General features: G+C 42.1%; 1 protein-coding gene across 1 annotated transcript in view; it reads right to left on the minus strand.

Moving 5' to 3' along the window:
* Positions 1-22,681, minus strand: part of LOC308093501 (cadherin-18-like) — a gene marked incomplete at both ends in the record, with an annotated part of 166,825 nt that overhangs the window by 114,897 nt on the left and 29,247 nt on the right. Inside the window, 2 exons of the mRNA XM_080439838.1 lie at positions 10,784-10,903; positions 18,838-19,132. Of these exons, the coding sequence (XP_080295964.1) occupies positions 10,784-10,903; positions 18,838-19,132 (415 nt within the window). The remainder of the gene's footprint in view (positions 1-10,783; positions 10,904-18,837; positions 19,133-22,681) is intronic.

Raw genomic sequence — 22,681 nt, forward strand, 5'->3', positions numbered from 1 at the left:
GCTGGGCTCCTCACTGGCAGGTGAGCCAGTATGGTACAACAACAGGACAACACAGAAATGTGTGGGAAGGGTTAATTGGCATACAACATCTTGGGGCCTTGAATAACACTAATGTCACAATTTAAGCATTATGAAAAGATCAGCAGAGCTTGTCTGGAAACAATCTATTTCACATACTGTACAATGCAGTCCAGCAAAAACAGTTTCTGGTGATAAATAGGCCATACAACTTGACAATTCTGGGCCGGTGCTCTGCAGCTTATAAATGTTATGTACGCCTAAAACGTGAAGATACTGTTGGCTCAGAAACTCATGAGCTCAAGTACCTTTTAATGCTTGCAGTGTCTCTCAGTGGTAATAAACCAGCTGCATGTGAGGTGGTGCCGGTCCTTTGGTAGCCAGGTCATTCTTCATTACAGGAGTAAAAGGCTATAAAAGCTATGTTGAAAGATCAATGAATCTAAACCTCTATAATATGCTATCTCGTGGTTGTTGTTAGAATATCGGATTGGATCTGATATCTCATAATCTTAGATTGCAGGATGAACCCTATCATTTTGGTGACCCCATGTTTTTTTTTCTCTCTAGCACCACCCCATAGACTAACAACCTTTTGTTGTTGTTTACAATGTGTTCATCTTTCAGTGAATATACAATATATAACCCCCTCTCTCCAATTCAAATTCAAATTGCAATTTGAATTCATAGCCCCACTTGTGAGAGTGTGGGGTCCTAACGAAGGCCATGTTGGTCAGTTCAAACCACTTTGGTCCAGATGTGTGGGGCCCTGCACCGTAGGTGCAGTTTGTACTTGTAAGTTGCATCAAATTAACATCTGATTTATTAAGGCAGCAGGTGATTATGTAACCAGCACATGGGTCTCGAGCTGCATGCTGACTTTAAAGCAGTGCTTCAAAGGTGCAGTGGACTGGTGGCTTCCACCAGCTCCAAAATAAAAAAGAAAGGCTAATTTAAGTGATTTGAAATAGATTAAGTAACAACATCTAAACATTTTGGAGGGACATAATACAACTCCAACTTAGAACAATTGAATTTGGGCTACTATTGCATAAAATAAACATTAGTAGTTATAAAACAGTTGAAAACAGTCAGATAGTGTAGGCTAGAGTTGCAAGGAACTATTGTTATTAGTGTTGTGGGAGGTTCAAGGTCATATTTTATTTCTTAGAGTAATTGCATGACTGTGTAATCTGTAGGCTACATTTAGATTATTTATTGACTATGTTGGTGTATTTCCAAGATCTATCAGCAATCTGTGTCTCCTTGCTGCATTTACTTTCATCATCACCACAAGCTTAATTTAATATGGTCAGTCACTATGGGCCTGTTTTTTAGAGGCAAAGAAATAACACACAAAAACCAACACTCACAGATTGCGTGAGCATTAGTAAATCCAGCAGAATGCTTAATCAACCCCACTTATCGGATGTCCTCGCATTTTTGGTGTGATTCTTCTCCCTTAAATACATATGCATAAAGGCGAGAGGCACACTTATTGAGACAAAACATCCTCATTACCTCAGTTTATTCAGAGATAAAGTAGTGAATTCAAAATCTTCGAATCAAGGCCTAATTATTGTTATAACAGGGGCTGAAGATTGGGAGGTGAACCATTTGAAAGTCCCTGCAGCTTTCAGTTATTAGCTTCATGAGTGATGGAGGATAATCGATGACATGCAGGCATTATTATGAGGCATTCATAGGGAATTATTATTTACCAAAGTTAATCTTCTGCGTGTTGTTATACAGTAGCCTACAGGCAACCAACAGTCAACAGTAAATAAACATGGCTATTGGCTAGCTTATTTTTTTTTACTTGTTTCACAATGTTTGTGGAAAAGAGAGAAACCAATTCAGCAATATACTGATCTGATCTTTGATTCTGTCCATCTAATCGGTTTGTCCAGAATTTTCAATCGCTGTCACAATAATCATTGATAGATTAAAACGTACAAATTTGCTTCTGAGATGTAGTGGCATAAAATAATAAAGTATAAAAATAGAACTCAAAATTGTACTTACTGTAAGTAGCCTACAGTACTTGAGTACATGTACTTAGTTACTTCCACCAGTGCTTACAGAGGACAGGGCTTTTATACGGTACACACAGGGGCTAACAGGACACAGGTAAAGATCATAGAGAGAGAGAGAGAGAGAGAGAGAGAGAGAGAGAGAGAGAGAGAGAGAGAGAGAGAGAGAGAGAGGGATGTCAAAAAATTCCATCCTTGTGTACTCTCACATCGTTTCTTCGCACCTAAGCCCTGCATCCGAGCAAGGAAGAGAGGCGAGGATGGACTGGGTTGTGGTTTGCTTTAAGGAATGGGAACGCACCTCACTCAATCAGTGTCAGCTGACGGCAATTACTTATTGCATCACACAGCTGGATCGCTGGATCCCTGAGGGTTGTCATGTGGAGGAGGAGAATGTATATGTCACAGGAGATTTTTTTTTAAAACATTCTCACGAAACAACACATTCTGACGGGAAAGAAAAACACAAAGGAGACATGAAGGATACAATAATTGATGTATCCTCGCTCCAAGCGGCTTATGGAGCCTCCTCTTTCCGTGCCCCCGACTACTCCAAAAGCAAATTAACATTTGGGACACATTTCCGGGTCATGCTTTAAGACGGAGGAGGCGATGAGGGGTGAATTTGGGTATTGGGATTTAGCTAGGGATGCAGAGAGATAGACTGTATGTATGGCAGAGAGAGAGAGAGAGTGAGAGAAAGAGAGAAAGAGAGAGAGAGAGAGAGAGAGAGAGAGAGAGAGAGTGATAAAGATCATGACAAAAGTAGGCCTACATCCTAGCTCACATGCAACCTGTTAAAGCTGGTCACGGCATATCATGAATTACATGTTCTTTTTCTCATTGTGTTCTCTTAACAAACAGTGGTCAGACTTGTTCTTCAATTAGATAAGCAGGCATGCAAACAGCCCCGAGGTGAAAAAGGTGACAACATGTTGATTTCTTTCGGGTCAGGTGTCACACAATTGCCCTATTTGGGTTCAAAAAGGTGACTGTAGCTGAAAAGTGACACTTTTGCATGTCTGAGATAGACTGTAAAAAATAAAGTAGAAAGACAGATACGGCGCTCGGGTTGCGCAGTGGTAAAGTCCCTGTCCACCACCACGGAGGTTGTGGGTTCGAATCCACCGTGGTGCATCCGGCTTTATCAGGCTTCTGTACGAACACAATTGGCCCATGTTCGGGGGAGGAAAGCCGAGCAGGGAGGGTGATATTGGTCATTGCACATACTCCTACGGGCTGGGGCGGCACCTGTCAGCAGGGAGTGTTGGGCGGGAGGAGTAGGACGAAGGCCCTACGTGCTCCCGGTGGGTGCACCTCACTGGCAGGTGAATCATTAGGATACAACAGCAGTGACCACACAGAAATGTGTGTGGGGAGGAATTAATTGGCATAACGACTAAATTGGGGAGAAAAAGGGGGTAAAAAATTATTGGCTACTCTAAATAAATTAAAATAAATTAAAAAAGAAAGACAGATACAGTTCAGATAGACAGAGGATCCTAAACCAAGCAGGAGGACATGGGGGTGGTTTTGGAGACATTGACATGTCTTTTAAGACATTGACAGGCACCTCAATTGAATTATGTATGGAAACACTGGTAGCCCTTTTCTGTATTTTATTCCCTCTTTTTCAGATTTTGGTAAAATAAGCTCCCAGAAGATTAAATTGCTCATTTAATGGCCATTTCTTGCAGTGTACGCATTTATCATGGGAAGCTGCTGCTGCTCACACATTTATCACATTCTGTCATGTCAGACGCTCTGTGCAGAAACTTAATCAATTCTAATTGATTGGGAACACAATAAGCAGTTTCCAGGCACAAAAGAATTGATTAAAACATTGCACAGCGTGATTCACTCTGTAAGTGTCTCAGGCTGTGAAAGTATGGGTACAAAGCACACTCACACTCGCTTTGTTCTACTTTTTCAACACAGACACACGTGCATACGCGCACAGACACATGCAACCGATCGCACACACACTCGCACACACACACGCACGCACGCACGCACGCACGCACGCACGCACGCACGCACGCACAATAAAAGTTGCATACAATTCTTGTACAAAACCCCGTGTTGTATCTGAAGTCCATTTGCACTGTCTGTAAAATGCTTTGAAAGCACTCTCCCTGTATCACAAAAGATGCAACTTGATATTTGGTTTTCTCATACAACATTCAGCAAGCCTTTTTTTGTGTAGTCTGGGGGCATGTTTGGCTCAGAAAGAGAGGAACTGGGATAAATGGAGTGGGAATTCAAGAGTTGGGTAGACATGCTAGAAAATATGACAAGTTCATGGCTGGACCGTCTTGGAGGGACAACTGCTCTGAAAATGGCTAGTTTTCTATTAAGCCAACCGGCATCGCATAGCCTGAATGGATAATTGCTCTGAAATTGGCTAGATCGTTGTTAGGAAAACATCCCGGCCAGAAACATTTGCGTTTGCGTTCCAGTGGAACATCCCTTTCATTCCAGCCTCTGTCAGCCTCTCTGAATGCTGTCTGCATCTCCTCAAACAAATCAGTTGTCAACAGAAAAAAATCATGTTGCGTAGCTTTTATACGTGGTTGACACTCTCCCCAAGACCAAACAGTATGACCAGTGACAACAAACTTACACAAAGGGAGGGGGAATTGGCATAATGACTAAATTGAGAGAAAACTTTTGAGAAAAAAGCCATCCAACTGAGGGCCATGGTTAGTCCCTTTTCTGTTATTCTAAAGTTGAGATCCAACTGTGCAGCGCCTTATGCGTATCTTCTATCTAAATAAACACAGTTTCAAGATGATCATCAAGATGATTGTGAATGTAGTAAAAAGTAATTTACTGTACAGTATGTATCAGTATACACACATAGTATACAGTCTAATAGACAAATCCACAGACGCGCTGCCTGTCGCGGTGTGGAGCGTTGACACCTCAGCTATGGCTGCCTACAGGCAGCGCGTCTGTGGATTCGTCTATAGACTGGATCATATATCATGATTGTATAGTGAATGTGGTGTACTGTAGTGTATGTAATGCTTGGCAATCACTATTCAAGATTCGTGGGTGCTTGAAATACAATCTAATATGACTTTAAAGTGTATTAAAACTGTGAAACTGTATTTCTGACATTTGTGAGTGAAGGGGTCCATTTGAATGGTTGCCAGTGAGTCTGAAATGACGCTCCATTGCATTTAGGACATGGACAAAACACGGATTTAATGACAAGAAGACTTTGGAAGGGGGAAGGGCAGTGCATCAACATGGAATGACCTGAGATGCCGTAAGCTATGTGGTCAAGCTTAATCTGTTGGGGCGTGTCTGACTTGAGCATGTCTTAGATGATGGAGCTAAGCTGCCAGTGGAAAAGCACAATGCCAATGTGAGGAAAACAGAGCCATAGAGGGGAGAATGACTGACAGTGTCATTACTTGGCAGACAGGAGCTTAGCTTTAGAGGGGCTGATGAAACCGCAGCATCCATCAATAAGAGGAACTATACTGATAGTTACTTGAGTGCCACCGATGTGAGCTACCATGCACAGCTTTCCATCCGAGTTAGGTACATTGATTCAAGAGTAATTCTCTGATTGTCTTAAGTATCCCCTGGCTTAAATCATCTGTGTTTAATATGGTAACAAAGGAGATGTCACATGTCAACAGAGAAAACTAGACCTATGAACTTGAACTCATATGAACTGGGGCTGCTGCCTGTCATGACCTCTGCTGCTTTGAATGGCTTGCAAGTCAAAGTGTTGCACCTGGCCCTGCCTCAGTACTTTGCTACAGTATGCACATGCGCTGAATCTTATCTTAAGTCAAGGGTAAAAAAAGTGCATAACAAACATGTTTATTGCAAATCAGCATTTTTGTGCCATTGTAAGGCCAGAGCTTTACTTGACCAGGGTGGGTGGCTGCCAAAATGAATGATCATAAGTACACCTTGCCGATGGATTTTCCATTCGAGCCATCTCAGTTTTTGCGAATCTTATTTCAACAACCTGCTGGACACATCATCGTGTACAGAGCACTGTGGATGATGGTACCATGTGTGCAGCCCTTGGCTTTATTGGCTACCTAACATCTCACGTGTGCAGATGTTAGATAGATGCTGTTGAAGGACCTGGAGAGACAGGACAACACACTTTCACAATGACTCAGTGAGCAGGGAATCAACAAAAAAATATCTTGGATATAGATTGGATATATCTTGAATATCAATGGAATTGACAGTTGCTAAGATGAAAATACAAGTGGGCAGCTTTGTTACAGATTGAACGAATGCCGATCTAATCATCCACTGCATGAACCACAAGCTAGAGCTTGTAATACACAACATGGACAAGAAAGTCACACAGGCCAGCCACTTCCAAAAGGTCATCAACTTCTTGCATGCATTTCTTCCTCAAAGTCCCAAGCATTTGTGACAACTGGAAGTGGCCGCAGCAGAACTCGGTATGCGTGCACAAAGAGTGGGGAGCATATTTGACATCCACTGGCTGTCCTCATCATGCACTTCAGTGACAGTGTTATGGGAACCCAGCCTTGGTGAGGCTCTTCCAGGAGTTGTCTGATGACAACACACTGTCAAGGAAAGAGCCAAATGTGGAGGAATCTGTACAAAGATGACACAGAGCCTCTTTGTATTGGAGTTGGCTTGTGTAAAAGATGCGCTTGAAACTCTGAAGGCCTTGTCTTTGTTTCCGCACGGAAAGGATGCCACAGTGATCACAGTAAAAGCAGAAGTGGATAGTGGCTCAAGTCCATGGTGAAAAATGAGGAAATGAACACAAGGTGTGTCAAAGAGCACGCTATAGGGTTTGGACCTTCAAAGGGCGGGGTGACGTTGTCTGAGCCCAACAAAACACAGCATAATTCCAAGGTGGCACAGCTAGGCGAGAAAAAAAGTAACAGCCACACAGTTTTCACTCTCCATGTCAACAGCCCAGAGGTTGAATTCTTTCCTGCTTAAAAATATGCAGAGATGTGGATTAAAGACGGTTACCATGCTGTCAAAGATGCACAGGTATAGACAACAGAAGTTCGTAGAATAAAGTACACAGTTCTGCAGTGCTAAGCATTGGTAAGTGATAGAAAACATATTTTATTAAAACACAATGGTTGATAGGTGGCCAGCTGTCAGCATGCATTTCTTTTTGTTGTTGTTGTTGTTATTCTCAACTAGGCAACGGAAATGTGTATAGTATAGTTTAGATAATAATAATAATGATAATAATAATGAATTGCATATTTATAGTGCTTTTCCAAGTGCTCAAATCTCTTTTACAATGGTTCATTCATTCGTACAGGGGGGGGGGGGGATTGGGAGGTGAAGTGGCGAACAGTCGACGCCAGCATCCTCACTTTTCCCACATTCACACACCAATGGTGGCAAGCCACCGCCGACCGACTAATTGGAGGCAATGTAAGGTTCAGTGTCTTGCCCAAGGAAACTATGGAGACTGACTCTGGGGGAGCCCGGGATCGAACTGGGAACCTCGCGGTTCCCATCCGGCTGCTCTACCGGCCACTCTACCCCTGAGCCACTGCCGCCCACAGTCGCCCAAGATAAAAGATAGAATACAAGCTAAATAAACAGATAATGCAAGAAAGGAAAAGAAGAAAAAACTTTAAAAGATAAAGAAGAATAAAAGTATATTGAAAATGCACCACAATTCGGCCAAAAGGAGTTTTACTGCTCCTGGAGCCTCAGTGCCCTTGGTTACATGGGACCTGTCTAGGGGATATTTAGCCTATCACCTCAGTGCAGCACATTGTTGCTGCCAACAGTGCAGCTGTTTTTCATGACTAATGCAAATTTTATTTTATCTTGCGTTACAGTACAGATTCTCTTTTCAGCCTTGCAGCTTAGGTTTAGGCATTCTGGTGAAAGCTGCGGGCAAGCTTTCCTGGACCTATAGATTGATCCCCACCTGCTGATGTTCTAATTTAACAAAATCAATATTTGAAAGTGTAAATGCAATGCATGCCATGCATTCCAAAGCTGGTTAAAAGACTGCTTGGTCTACTGACAGTGAAGCTGGTGATGCAAATGGCACTTCTTACCATGGCCTGACCATGTATTCAACTACCGTATGAGGCACATTTTTAAGTATAAGTCCCTTTTGAGTGTATTAGTGCATTGCATGAGCGTGTGATGGTTACTCAGGGAAAGAATGCGAACAGTGATGGGGTCATTTAATCATATAGGAAGAAGTAGTCAGTGGTAAGTATAGGAAAAGGCAAGTGACTAACATTTTAAATCAATTATAATTTCACCATGGCCATAGGCCAAGTTGTCTAAAACAAGGTCTGTCCCTTCAAAAGTGGTCCAATCACAGCTCATACCAGTACGTGCATGACGTTATAATACAGACGCACCTCGTCCTCCTGCCATAAGACTGCCTGGTGAAGTACTGTAACAAGTGAAACTTGAGAAGAGTGTGAAAGTCGGGACATTATTTTTAATCTCTTAGTTACAAAAACATTATTTTATGAAGCACTTTTGTTGTTATCGTGAAGCACATTTGTTCTTATTGCACTTTGAAATTTGTTTCAAATGTAAAGTGCATTATAAATAAAAAGTATTATTATTAGTTAAACTATATACTGTAAAGACCCCGATTTGTATTTGACCAAAATTTAGACCATTGGCTTAGCCTTAGACCATTGCCACACGAGGACATGCACACACACTGAAAACTGCATTGTTATTTGTGTGGCTTACTGCATTAGACTATTGTATGTCTTGTGCTCCTGTAGCTGCAAGTCAAGTTTCCCACCTGGGATGGTGACTGAACTGGACTGAGACTGGACTGAGTATTCTTCCTACAACTCTTGTACTTTGAGTGTATATTTTTGTCTCTTCCCAGGCAGTTGCTGTCTTTTCACTGCCTGATGCCTGACATGTCCAATGTGGGCTCCAAATATCAGTGAGTTCAGTTACTTTGTTTCCTTGGCTACTCTAGCTCAGCATTCATATTATGTTATTTCCCTGTTTCAGGACAGTTCAGTCCATTCATCTCAGTGAACTGTCAAAGATCACAGTTTGCTTTGTTTCTTACATCTTACTTCTGGTCTTGAGGCCTGATGTGGGGTCTTCAAATAATCGCTGAGTGTTGTCAGTCTTCTGCTTTAGTTTTTGAGATGTTCTATCATTGATTATATAATAAAGCATTAAGTCACAAGAGGCTCTAAAGTCACCATTGACTTTAGAGGCATGGTAAGCACGATATGCAGCGGAGGACTTCCAACCCTCTTAACTGCTTTTCTAAAACGGTTACCAAAAATGGCAACATGAAAATCATAGACATATCCCAATTAAAATAGTTTTTAATAACAATTTCACTACAAGAATAATTTCTACAAGAAAGAAAGTAGTGACTGCCTGTACAAACAAGTTAGTTTCTATGCAAAATGCATGAAGGTATTGAACGGCATGTGTCGCAGTATCTGCCTTAAAGTGATTTAACCTTGCTTATACAGTACACAGGACGAAAAGTCCTGTGTAAGTGTTCCTCTTACCTTGCCAAACAAAATTGCGAATGGTAATACATATATGGGATGATACAGTGATTATTGCAAACATTAGCATTAGGTATATTTGCTGTGTTGTTTAGACCGCTCTACTTTTTTGCCCATACTGTATCATGATAATCACTTTCTCTACGGGAGCTGCATTCGATTAATCTAGGTCATTGTCACCATCTTACGTCTGGCTTCTCTAACGATTGCTGCAAATATTTGAGTATAATTTTTTTTGCAATGTTGTTTGTTTGACAATAGTCTTTTTTGATATTCCGTTATGCCAGTGCTTATAGATTATTCCCTCTCTCAGGAAGCTGCAGACTCATCTCAGCCTAATGTGTGATCTCTCCAAGGTGTGGCTTCATTCACAGCGAGTTTTCGAACTGTCTCGGCTTTCCTGACAACTCTTTGTATATTTTATTTCTTTTCCGCGACTGCAGTCTGGTGATTTATCCAGCCAGTTGCTAGCTAGATATGTCAGTTATCAATAACATTTCAGAACACTACAAAGAAGATGATTATGATAATGATTAGTATTATTGTGATAATTATTATCACAAACCGTGTTCCAGGAAGCAGCCGGCATCTTTGAATATTGTTAAACATTAGCATTACTTATTCATACATATATACTTCCTCAGCAAGTCCATCTTCTCCTACAGTGATATTACAACTACCGCAATGCAAATTGATTCTGCAGTCTGAGATGAAGAAGATGCCCACCAGGGAGGATGCAACTGAGGCACTAAGGTTAACTCCAGGAAGTTAAGATTCAGTTTCCAAGTATATGCAGGGACTTTGGGTCATGAAACCCAAAGGCATGTCGATTGCTTTCATTAGGTAAAAGGAGTCTCTCTTTGACAATAAAGAGAGATATTGTAGGTCAGATGTGCAGAGGTGTTATAAAGGGGATTAAAGTCAGGTCAACTCATCAAAATAAATACAATACTGGATCATAACACTTACTAATAGACCATACATTCCACTAGTGTAATAACACATTATAAAGTTTATAGAACACTAGATCTGATATTTTCACAATTTAGTTTTATCTGTGGAACAGAGTCAAACCAAATTTAATGCCTCAACTCCTACAATTACAAGTGCTTGTCAGGGTGGGGGGTCCCCAGTTCAAATATGATTATTTCGGGGGGTCGCGGCCTGAAAAGGTTGAAAACCACTGGTGTAGGTCACGAGAACAGTGAAACGACTTACCAGTCTTTGGGTCTACAGAGAAGTATGGCTGTCCTTCCAGGATGCTATAGACTATCTTAGCACTGTTCCCATAGGTGGGGTCATCTGCATCTGACGCTGTCACCTGGCACACTGATGTTCCTGAAAAGATTAGATAATATGAGTCATAACAAAGAATCATAACATCATTCTAATGCAATAGACAAATCCTCAAATCTAAAAGCTCAAACTGCGTATTCATAGCAGATTAACAATGTACAGTATATAGATTCAACATGGACAGGGAACCAGGAAAAAGGAATATGTTGGATTGATTATAGATTTGATTTAACCATAACCTCAAACCAAGATCACCAGAGTTAACTTGTGTGAGAGTTTCTGTACTTTCCCCAGATGTCCCTTATCAGTTGCAGTGTATCTTGTCTGTGTTGTCTGTTGTGGTCTTGTAAAGAGCCATGCTCCATTAGCCTGTCCATGTCACAGCAGACAGGATCAGCCAAAGCCATTTTCCAACTCATTCATCACGGCTGGGCTAGCTCTGTAGTGCATTATGGGAATTGTAAAAGCTGCATTTCTAAGAATAATATAACACTGAGGCATCTGAAACATATTTTAAGGCCTCCAGCTTCATATTGGCTAAGTCATATTATCCCAGAAACTTTGTTAGCTGCTATAATAATAATAATAATAATATACAACTAGAAAAAGTGCTCTTCGGAGCACAGGTCTCCGCCAGGTCAGGTAGATTATTGTGGGCCAGCAATGTTCAGAATTCAGTCATTATAGAGATGGAGTGGAATCTGTAGAAGTTGAGGGATTAAAGTTGGTGAAGTTATTGCACAGACACAATATGTTGATTTGTGGGAGTGTAGAACATAGTTTTGTGTTTGCAATCGGATGCAGCGTTCATGATTTGAGGCATGTTGTTCAAATCAAGCCACTCCTGCAAACATAACGATGGCCAAAATGCAAAACCTCCTATGTGCAAATTTCATGATTTTCGGATTTCACTGTGGATGAGGACTATAGGCTATGCTGCACATGCTCAGTCTGTCTGCAAGATAGTCCCGCCCCTCATTTTGTCAGAAAAAGTCATTTGACTAAAACCTCCTATCTTGTTCAGTGCCAATTAGTGCTAAAATGTTGAAGCGCAAAACCTCTTATCTGCACCAGAACTAGTTGAGCAGCAGACAGAGCTGAAACTTGGGAATTCTATGTTATGTAGACCGTCTAAATGTCTTTCAGTTTGTAGTCATCTATTATTTTCAAAATAAAAAAGTGTCTTCCCCCTTACTAGTTAAGTATTTGTTAGTAACTCTGTCAAGTTAATTGCATTGCCTTGTTGATTGCTAATGATTAGTGTCAGGTGGTGACACTTTTATCACACCAAGAGTGTGAGTTGATAAAAAAAAATTATGGTAATACTTGATACAGTACTGTAGAATGTCTTGATCTCAAAATGAGCATAAAAAAGCATTATTTAACTAAAATAATGTTTGTTTGTAAGCCCAACTATTGTGCCTCCTAACCTCCTATGTGCATCTATGTAGATAGGAGGTCATTTTTAGGTATAGATAGGAGGTTTTGGCATTGAGCATTTTGAACTTGTGGTTAGAGGTTGTCATTGCTGCTTAAATGTGAACGTCATTGTCGTGATTTTTTATTAATTGCAGATCAAAATCACACGTGAACACCGTGGCAGCCAACAACCCTGTGAAAATATTGTGGTGTGTCGGTTGGGGGGTATGAGGGTATGGGGGTGGGATGGGGTTTGGAGTTATAGAGTGTGGGAGGTGTGGGTGGTGGTTAGGGGGGTATGGGGTGGGGGGTGCATGAGAGTTTGGGTGGGTGGAGTTTGGGGGTTGTGGTGTGCTGGTTGGGGGCATGGGGACCGGGGGTTCTGGGAGTGGGGGTAATGGGTTGGGTGGGATTTGCGGGTGGGATGGGGTTTTGAGTTATGGGGGTTGTGAGGTGTGGGCTGGCAGTTGGGGGGTATGGGGTTTTGGGAGTGGGGGAGTATTGCAGGTGGTGGAGTTGGGAGGTAGAGGGTATGGGGGGGATTAAGTTGAGAGGGGCATAGGCCAGTTAGGCCGGATCATACAGGATAGGGTCTTTGTGATGTGAAAGTGTGGTCTAGCCAACACCAACTCATGACTCCTGAAGTGGGATGGGGTTTTGAGTTAGGGAGGTGGAGAGGTGTGGGCTGGCAGTTGGGGGGGGGGGGGGGTTTTGGGAGTGGGGGAGTATTGCAGTAGGTGGAGTTGGGGGGTATAGGGTATGGGGGGGATTATGTTGAGGGGGGCATAGGCCAGTTAGGCCGGATCACACAGGATAGGGTCTTTGCGATGCGAGAGTGTGGTCTAGCCAACACCAACTCGGGAACCCTGAAGTGGGAAGGGGGTTTGAGTTATGGAGGTGGAGAGGTGTGGGCTGGCAGTTGGGGGGGGGGGGGGGCTGTGGGAGTGGGGGAGTATTGCAGGTGGTGGAGTTGGGGGTAGAGGGTATGGGGGGGATTATGTTGAGGGGGGCATGGGTCAGTTAGGCCGGATCATATAGAATAGGGTCTTTGCGATGTGTGAGTGTGGTCAAGCCAACACCAACTTGGGACTACTGAATCGCTGCCCTCCACACTCTCCTATCTAGCATCAGGGTCTTGAGCTCTACAGTATTGTTGGCTAAGCTGTTACGCCGAAGTGCATCTATGTAGGTGGTGCACTTCTTGTCTCTCCTGGCTTTGCCCTGGGTTGGCTCTCATAGTGTTAGTTTGCTTGCCACTAGTTATGGGTCCCTGACGCAGTGCCCTGCCTCATCCTTCTCTCTCTGACTTTGTCTGTGACCCATGGTAGGTTCCTGTAGAGGACCACATTTCTGATGTGGTCCGTCCATGTGACTCCTAGTGCCATTCATAGCATTCTTGTGTAGACTCCATCCAAGGCCCTTTCCTGTTGTGCTGTGACGGTCCATGTCTCAGCCCCATACAGCAGTACTGACTCCACTGTAGCTATACGAACAGCCGCCTCTTGAGGTCTTCTCCCATGTCTGATTTCCACACTCTCCTCATCCCATGCAAGGCATTCCAGTCAAGTGCCCCCCTGGACCTTCAGGTCCTGTTCCATTGAAGCAGTCCAGGCCCAGGTTATTAGAAGTCCTGGACTGCCTCGAGTAGTTTGTCTCCATCATCTGAACCATCTTCTCAGGAACTCCATAGGCCCGGAGAATGTTCATCAGATTCCCCCGGTGGATGGTGCCAAAAGCCTTTTGGAAGTCATTAAGGTGATCACCACTGAAAGATTCCGCTCCTTACTCCTGCCAGTATCCTCCTCAGCACCAGTATCTGCCCGAGTTTCTCATTACAGGGTCTAAGATGGGTCTAAGCCGGTTGAGGATCTTCCTGTTAGCCGTCTTGGCAACTTGTGAGCTCAGGCTAATGCCTTGGTGAGTTCGCCTGACTTTGGTACTGGATCGATGATCATTTTGCTCCACAGCTTCGGCAGCTTGCTAGACGTGTGTGCTTGATACAATCCAACACCACCTCGTCTATGGGCACATACATCAGAACCTCTGCTGTCACTCCATCTTCCCTGCAGCTCTTGCCTCACTTGATAGTAGCCTTGGCCCTCTGGTACTCATCCATGGTGAACCGTCTGGTTTGGGAAGGTCATGGAAGACAGGATCATCCTCGGATCATCCTCTTCTTCGGTTGAAGGAGGATTTCCTAGGAGTGTTTTGAAGTGCTGGTACCATGTTTCAACTCGTTCCTCTGCGCTTTCTCCCCAGATCTTGGAAGTCTGAGAAGAGCTTCTGCCAGAAATGTCATTGATGAGCTTCCAGCTCTTGCCATGTTTCTGGTTAACATGCACCTCTTTAATGTCCCTGATCTTTTGGGTCAGCTCCCGTTGTTCCAGTTGCATACACTTGATATAGCTCCTCCTTCCTCCACTTATATTTCTCCCTCAGACCCTCTCCTTTTTGGTCAGCGACAAAGTCCCTGTGTGCTGCTCTCATCTCCTCCCTGGCTGTGGTGATTCTAGGGTCAAGGCATCCGTCTTTCCTCCTTGCTTATAGGCTCTTTAAGACATTCAATGATCTTACATACTATTCCACTATCCACACCGGACACAAGGTTGGTGATCCAGTTGTATGAGTTAGGGGAGTTGGAGGGCGTGAGGGTTTGGGTGGGTGGGGGTTTGGGGGGGGTGTTGTGCTGGTTGGGGGGAATGGGGGTTGTGGGAGTGGGGGGGTATTTCAGGTGTTGGAGTTGAGGGTATAGGGGGGATTATGTCGAGGGGTGCCTGGGCCAGTTGTTTTGTAGTCCACCTAATTGTTGTTGTTTTTGGAAAAAAGCGTATACAGTCTACTAACCATTTCATCAATTGAAAATGCGCTAGCGTATACCCACGACCACACGCATCTCGTGCAGGGAATGATTATTGTATACCTCAGAAAACAAACCTAGACCACATCACTGATGCAACTGTTTGCAGCTGTAAATGTATGTATTTACAGCCTGTACTATTTATCATTATTTAGTTATGCAATCACTTAACATCACGGTGCAAAAGCTCCTATCTGCAGAATTATCCAGGAAAAGTGGGGAAAAACCTCCTATCTGCATTTGCAATATGAGATCAGTGTAATTAACATATAATATTGTAATATAATCCAGAAATCCAGAAACGGTGAATTATGAATATATATAAAAAAAATAGCATTGTGCAAAAAAGATACAACATTTTGTAGTTTTCTTTTTCATTTTCCCAACAATGTTAATTTTTCAGATAGGAGGTTTTGCATTTTGGCCATCGATAAGATGCATATCTTAGCCAGTCATCATGGAATATGAAAAATCAGACAGATCCGTCTTGATCACATGGCCATAGAGATAATTTGTACCGATTTGCCTGATGTTTGGACAAAATAGGAGTAATATCCAAAAATGTGTTTTGCAAAAATAGGCCTGCTGATGGTGCTATAATAGGCCAATGTGAAAAGGGGTGGCATTTCTTCCTCAATCTAGACTCAGTGGGAATGTGCGTGCAAAGTTTCACGGCAATGAAACGCTGCGTTCATGATTTGAGGCATTTTGTTCAAAACTAATTGAAATGTATATATATATTATTTTCACACTCCACTAGAATCTTAAATCAAATGGTATATTTTTATACAAAGTCAATCATACAGAACACGTCACAGGGAACCAGGGGTGCAACCCCAACATTAACATACTGTTAAAAGGTCGCTGTCGGGCAGAAACCTCTTATCTACATATTTCAACTTTATATGTTTTTTCGTAAATTAATGCCCTACTTCATCACGCAAAGAGTGTCAAAACAAAAGTCGTTTAACAAGCTCAAAAAGCGTTTTTAAAAAATGTTCCCCCCAATTTTCTTTTATACTAAAAACTGTATTTTATAAGACCGTAATAACATCCTTTCTGGCTGACTTAAAATAATTGCAACGCAACCAAAAAAAGCTTGGTAACACGTATTAACGAAGAATTTAAACACATAATCACTCTTTGGGTTGGGGTTAGTAAATTCTTCTTGTGGATTATTGCATCAGTGAACTTAGGCTACCATGACAAAAGTCTTAAATTAGGTATTGATATCCAAGCTTAAAACAAAACAAATACCAACAGCAGCAGTTAAAGGGAGAGAAAGAGGATATTTAGATGGGAAGCTGCAATATTTGATTATGAGAGTTAACCAGGGTTTGATCTGATTCAATATTACATTGCAAGTGGGAAGAATCCAAAATTAGCCTCCTAGTTGTGCAAATAGCACACTCTTAGGGGATACGTTGAAAAAGGTTTATTTAAAACAGAATGTTTCATTATATCACTGTATTATACTAGTTATGAATTTAGATACAATTTTCAATTTGGTGATAGTTTTGACACACAGAATAGATTTCTACAGCATGGCTCTGCAGGACAGGGTCGGTCTGTGCGTGCGTGTGCATGCGTGCGTGCGTTTCGTGCGTGGGTGTGTGCGTGTGTGTTTTGTCTGGAGAAAATTTTGCCTGGGCTGATCAGGGCAAAGCTTCTTGTGTACACTGCCAGTAGGTCAACTTGGTACCTAAAAAAAAAAAATCCACATGTTTTATATATATATTTTTTATATTCATCTCTGCATGCCTGGGCAGGAGATTATATTTTCACAGCCTTGCCTCCCACTCCCATCCACTCCCGAACGATTTCGGAACATTTCTGTTCGTTCCCGCAATGTTTTCAGGGAACATGAATTAACCTGATCATCTTATATGCACCATGCTAAATGGGCCAGATTTAGCCATACAGGCACATTTTCATCTGCAGTAAAAGACCTTACCTAACACATACTGTACGCACAGACAAATGAGCAAAACCTTGCAAACAATAAAAAGAACCATTACAGGGAGCATAGAAGAACATACAAAACGCATAAGCACAGACGAGTGTGTAAAATGATTGAGCATTAACAAGATGCATTACGAGAGCATAAAAGCAATCCAACATTCAAGTATAGGGACGATCACACAGCAGGAAACACATAAAGCATATAGCACAGGCATCTAGATAAGATTAAGCATGACAACATAATGAACACTTAACATCATAATATGCCATTACAACATTATTTGTCAGTGAAATAAATAAAAGCCTCCTCATTTTCTTTGTTCTTAAGAGCCATCTTAATAGCATTGTCCCTTTGTTTCACGAGAGGTCATTTTCCTTTCTTCTACTGTTTCCATATAAACAGGGTAGATTCTCACTTTGAGCTGGTGTGCATTTCACTTTCTTCATTTCAACGTTTGAAGTTAAGCCATGAAGAAAATATAGTTATCATCTTTACTATGAGCAAAATGGTCATTCCAATTAATGTCTTTAATTGCCTTTTTGAGATTGGTTTGAATTTTACACGGTTCTGGCTTTTTGTAGCCTGTGATCTTTCTCTCAATCAAAACCATATAGTGGTCGGACAACCCTGTATTGTAAGATTCCTTTATTCTTTCTTGTCTATTGGTGAAAGCTAAATCAATACGCATTTCTGAGGAACTCATGATACTGAATGACCCTCTTTTTGCTTTATCATTACAATCTCCTTGTACAATTATGTCATTGCTGGTATCACACTCTTTTGAGAAGAGTATTCTCCAACTCTCTGTGTATTTGGGAGGAGTGTAGGCACCCCTTCCCTGATTGGCCAACCCAACCAGTTGGCTTACCTGATTGGCTGAGCGATACGGCACAAACGTTACACAAAGCCTAGCTGGCGTTTCAGGGAAGCCGGTGTGGGAACCAGCTTCCCTGATTGTGGTGACATGAGAGAAAAAGTGAAATAACCCAACATGTCAGACAATACTGTATGTACAGTACAACCACCTCTGGTAAAGAAGTGGGAATGTATTTCCTCTAATGTATTGTATTTCTCTAAATACTAATCTGTGGTGAAAGGGTTCATTTAAGACCAATGCATTCCAAGTCATTACCACACAACCGTTGCATTTGCTTACCAGTGGTGGAAAGTAACAAAGTAAATTTACTCAAGAACTGTACATAATTACACTTTTACAGTACTTTTACTTTACTTGAGTATGTCCATTTTTCAATACTTTATACTTCTATTCCACAATATCTCAGGTAAATGTACTTTTTTACTCTGCTATACAATTATCTAAAAACTTTAGTTAAAAGTTACTTTGTAGATTTGTATTATTACTATTATTACAGATCATATTTATCAATAAAATAAGCCCTATTTTAGACTACGTGTTGTGAGGTTTTGTCTTTTTGGGAGAATCTTTTGAAATAATAATAAAACAAATATAGGAAATATAAATAAAAAAAGAAGAAAAAAAGGCACATTTACTCCCGACACAAAAATGGGTCCATGACCCAAAAAAGTGTCCCGACCCATAGTTTGGGAAACACTGGCCCATAGTAGACTCAGTCCCAGTTAAATGCTCTATCTCCACATTGTCATGTATTGAGTGTATAAAAAATAATAAAACTGCAAGTTGCTAGACTGCAAGATTGCATTTCTGGTCAAGATGGCCATTAGCACGACACTTTCAGAAGAGGATGCTTGTCTTACCGACATCTGACATTTCGGGTACGGTGGCCGAGGAAAGTCCATCCGGGAAGGTGGGTGCATTGTCGTTGACGTCCTGGACTTTGATGATGAACTCTGACTCGGCCTCCAGTGAGCGATTGGTCCAGCGGTCGATGGCCCTGGCGTGCAAGACATACTGGGATTTCCTCTCGCGGTCAAGACTTTTGGCAGCCTGGATGTCCCCCGTCGTCTCATCGATAACGAAGATAGATCCCGCCCCCTCGCCGGACAGAATGTAGCGCACTGTGCCATCGCCTTTATCAGAGTTGGAGTGGAGCTGGAGACAGAGGAAGAACAGAGAGAGAGAGGTGAAACAGTATGACAAGATATAAAAGGGTAATTAGCTAATGAGACCACACACATGAGAAAGAAGAGCATTTGACAAGTTTTATGAAGTTATAAACCCGGCTCCAGATGGAAAATGAAGTAGTGAAATGTGTGTGAGATAGAGAAATCATTTATACTGTAGAATTACGGTGCTCAGCATTTTTTATCACAAAAAGTCTCTGGCTTCACATAGGACCAACCTGGCCAGCGGTAGGCTACTACACATACTATAGATCTTTTGATAATACTAAGTCTAAAAGCCGCGCTCGCAGGCCCAATAGCTTGTGTTGCCAACCTGCTTACCAAATTGGAGGCTCTAGATGCCATGGGGTCATCAAAATCAGTAGGGTTCATCCTGCATCCTGCATATATATGTGTGCAAGGTTGACATATTGGCCTTGCGGAAGGCGCTACAGAGATGGTCATGGGGTCAGACAAACAGGGTTCTTCTCCAGGGAGCACGAATGCATGCAGCAAAGTTTCATTGCAATTTGGCCAACAGTTTTCGAGATACGAGGCAGCCATCCTTAGTGCCTCGCCAGCTGCTAGCGGAGCAAAAAATATTGAATGTGCAAACAAAACGTTTCCACGCCACTGCATCTAACTCAGAGTCAAAACAGGTTAAAACCTGTTCTGACACTGAGGAAGACATTAACAAGACATAGAGTCTAATTATGGCACAGACTCCCTGCCCAAATCTTTGCAGTTAGTTAGTTAGTCGGGCAAGTACGTAACTGCTGTACATTAGGCATGCAGTTTGGGAAACGAAGACACTCTGTATTATATGAATATTAATACAGACACCATTCAAATATTTAGTATTTTAGTTGAGCAGGATTTCCCCCCCTGAAATAATTATTAGGAACTAAATATTTTAGGATAAGTCCTTAACCTACTCAATCAGATGCTACCCAGCTGTTCCCATCTGCAATTCCAGCTAGTCCCTCCAGGTTATGGGACATAAAAAGATGGCAGGGCCATCAGTCATTGGTATGGGAGAAGAACGATAACGTGTGCGCGAAACATCTGACAGTATTTCCAGATAAGATATGGATGTGTTTTTATGCCGTGGCTCCGTGCAGCCGAGCCGTCTAGAAGAGGGTCTGTCTGTGTATCTGTGTGTCTGTCTGTGTTATAATGCACCAATTTTATAAATGCTTCGCCAACAAAGGCGCGCCACAAAACAACGTTGGTGTAAGTTAACTTAACAAACAGCTGAACCAAGCCCCCCGGACCCTTACGGGTTCATTTGGTTACATATATACACTTTCCGAGATAAATGAACACTCACATTTTACAGAGTATGTTCTGCAATGTGGAGCACCAAGTGACATTTTGAGGCTAAAGTATTTCCCTGTGTGTGTGTGTGTGTGTGTGTGTGTGTGTGTGTGTGTGTGTGTGTGTGTGTGTGTGTGTGTGTGTGTGTGTGTGTGTGTGTGTGTGTGTGTGTGTGTGTGTGTGTGTGTGTCAGAACAAAGGCTTGTGAAGCTGTGAAATATTCAGAAACTGAGCAGGGGGTGGGGTCGTCAGGATGTGACGCTTATTAATTCAAACAGGTTAGTGGGTTTCTCTCTGGATTATGGGGACACACTGTGTTGAGCTATATTGCATTTGGGCTCGATGGGTGGCTTCTGGTGCATGACTGTGGCCTTGGTTTATCGATCACCATGCTGTAAAATCCTCCACGTTCATTTAACCACATGAGCGTCCCTATTCTGGGGCGAAAGGGCAGACAAAATAGCAGATCTACAAGCTAACAAATTACCGCAAAGCAACGCGTCACAACGCAATGAGTTGTTGCTAGCTTCTAGCTCGGCTATTTTCTGCGAAGATATTTGGTATAGAGGGGGAACATGGAGCGGGCCTAGCATAGGCCCCTGGGGGACTCCGGTCAACAAAGTACTCTATGTAGATACTGTTTCAGTGATTAAATCTGAGAGTGTAAAAACATTTACACTGAGTGATTAATTACTGTGCATGTCTGTGAAACAAAGACGTACACACAGCGGCACGTTAGAGAAGACAGGGGCAGAGAGAGGGAGAAAGACAGGAATGACGGACACAGAGAAAGACAGACGGAAAGGCCGTCAACCACATAGGCAGATGGACAAAATAAATGAGCCACCTTATCAGAAGATGGATGCGTTCAGGAGCCCAGCTTGTTCATAAACGGACAAGCTTCGAGTGCTTCGGTGGGTGTAATTAACTGATTAATAGAGGAGGACTATACTGGAAATCATTCAACCCTTCCCTGCACGCTCGTTGATGACAGTTGCTGTTCATTTAGGCCCACCATCACCTGCACAGGTTGTCTGTCACCTACAGTACCAACATGCTGTACATGTAAACTCCTTTAATCCATTAAGGCCGATTAATTATTTTTTTCCTAAATCCTAACTAAAACATGAAATAAAGTATACATCAAAATATTTTTGTTCCAGTGACCCCCAGAAGCAAATATTTGAGTTACAAATTATCAGTTTAATATATATATATATATATATATATTCAAAGATTTGCACAATTTTTCAATTTTTTTTGAAAAATAGCAGATCTAAAAATGAGCTACAAATGTTCTAAAAATGAGCTTGTATATCTGCAATTTTTTAATAGCCAAATAAATCTAAAATGACACAGATGCATACCCGGTCTTAATGGATTAATCTGTCTCACTGCTCACTGCTCACCTACTGCAGTGGTTATGTCAAGGACCCCCAAATTGATATGTTTTAGACTGCGGACCCCCCATCTGAAAAGATCTTGGGTCAGGGACGCCCATAAGAGAAGATCTGTCAAGGTTTTTCACAAATCGCAGATTGTCAAGCCCACAACCCGTCGCAGCATAACATACAAATTAATTAAAACCTCATTTAGCTGGGGACCCCCCCAGAGCACCCTCAAGGACCCCTCGGGGTCTCCGGACCCTACATTGAGAACCATATACAGGTATTTACAGAAAACAACGAGGGGGGTATCATACGGAGCAGTTGTCAATAATGGTCTCTATTTACATAGGTTCTGTGTATCACAGTTTACAGTCTGTCAATCAGTCTGTCAATCAGTCTGTCAATCTGTCTTCAAGCTACGTTGATATACTGTAAGTGGACGATGGATGAACAACAAACTGTGTGCTTGCTTGGCCAGGATCAATTTTCAAGATTTCCTGAATGAGCCAGCTGTTATAACAAAGAGACACTTTCGAACAGTCAAAGTGACATCCGATCCTACAGTATAATATCTGCACAGAGGTTTGACATTTTATAACATGATTAGTGTCAAATATTGAGTTGGGCTCATAGTATAGTCTGACATTCAGACTGAACGGCCATTTTGATTCCAGGCCTTTATTCAGTGTGTCATTGTCTTCTCATTAGCTGTTTTCTGACTCAAATATCAGGGCCTCTCTATAGTCAGCTAGGCCTGCCACTATATATTATCTTCTTAGTGATTAGGCTATTCTATCGATTCATTTTTTAGATTAGACAGAAATAGTGAAAAG

The sequence above is a fragment of the Gymnoscopelus braueri genome, assembly GCF_963280865.1.
Source record: "Gymnoscopelus braueri genome assembly, chromosome: 10".
Lineage (NCBI taxonomy): Eukaryota > Metazoa > Chordata > Actinopteri > Myctophiformes > Myctophidae > Gymnoscopelus > Gymnoscopelus braueri.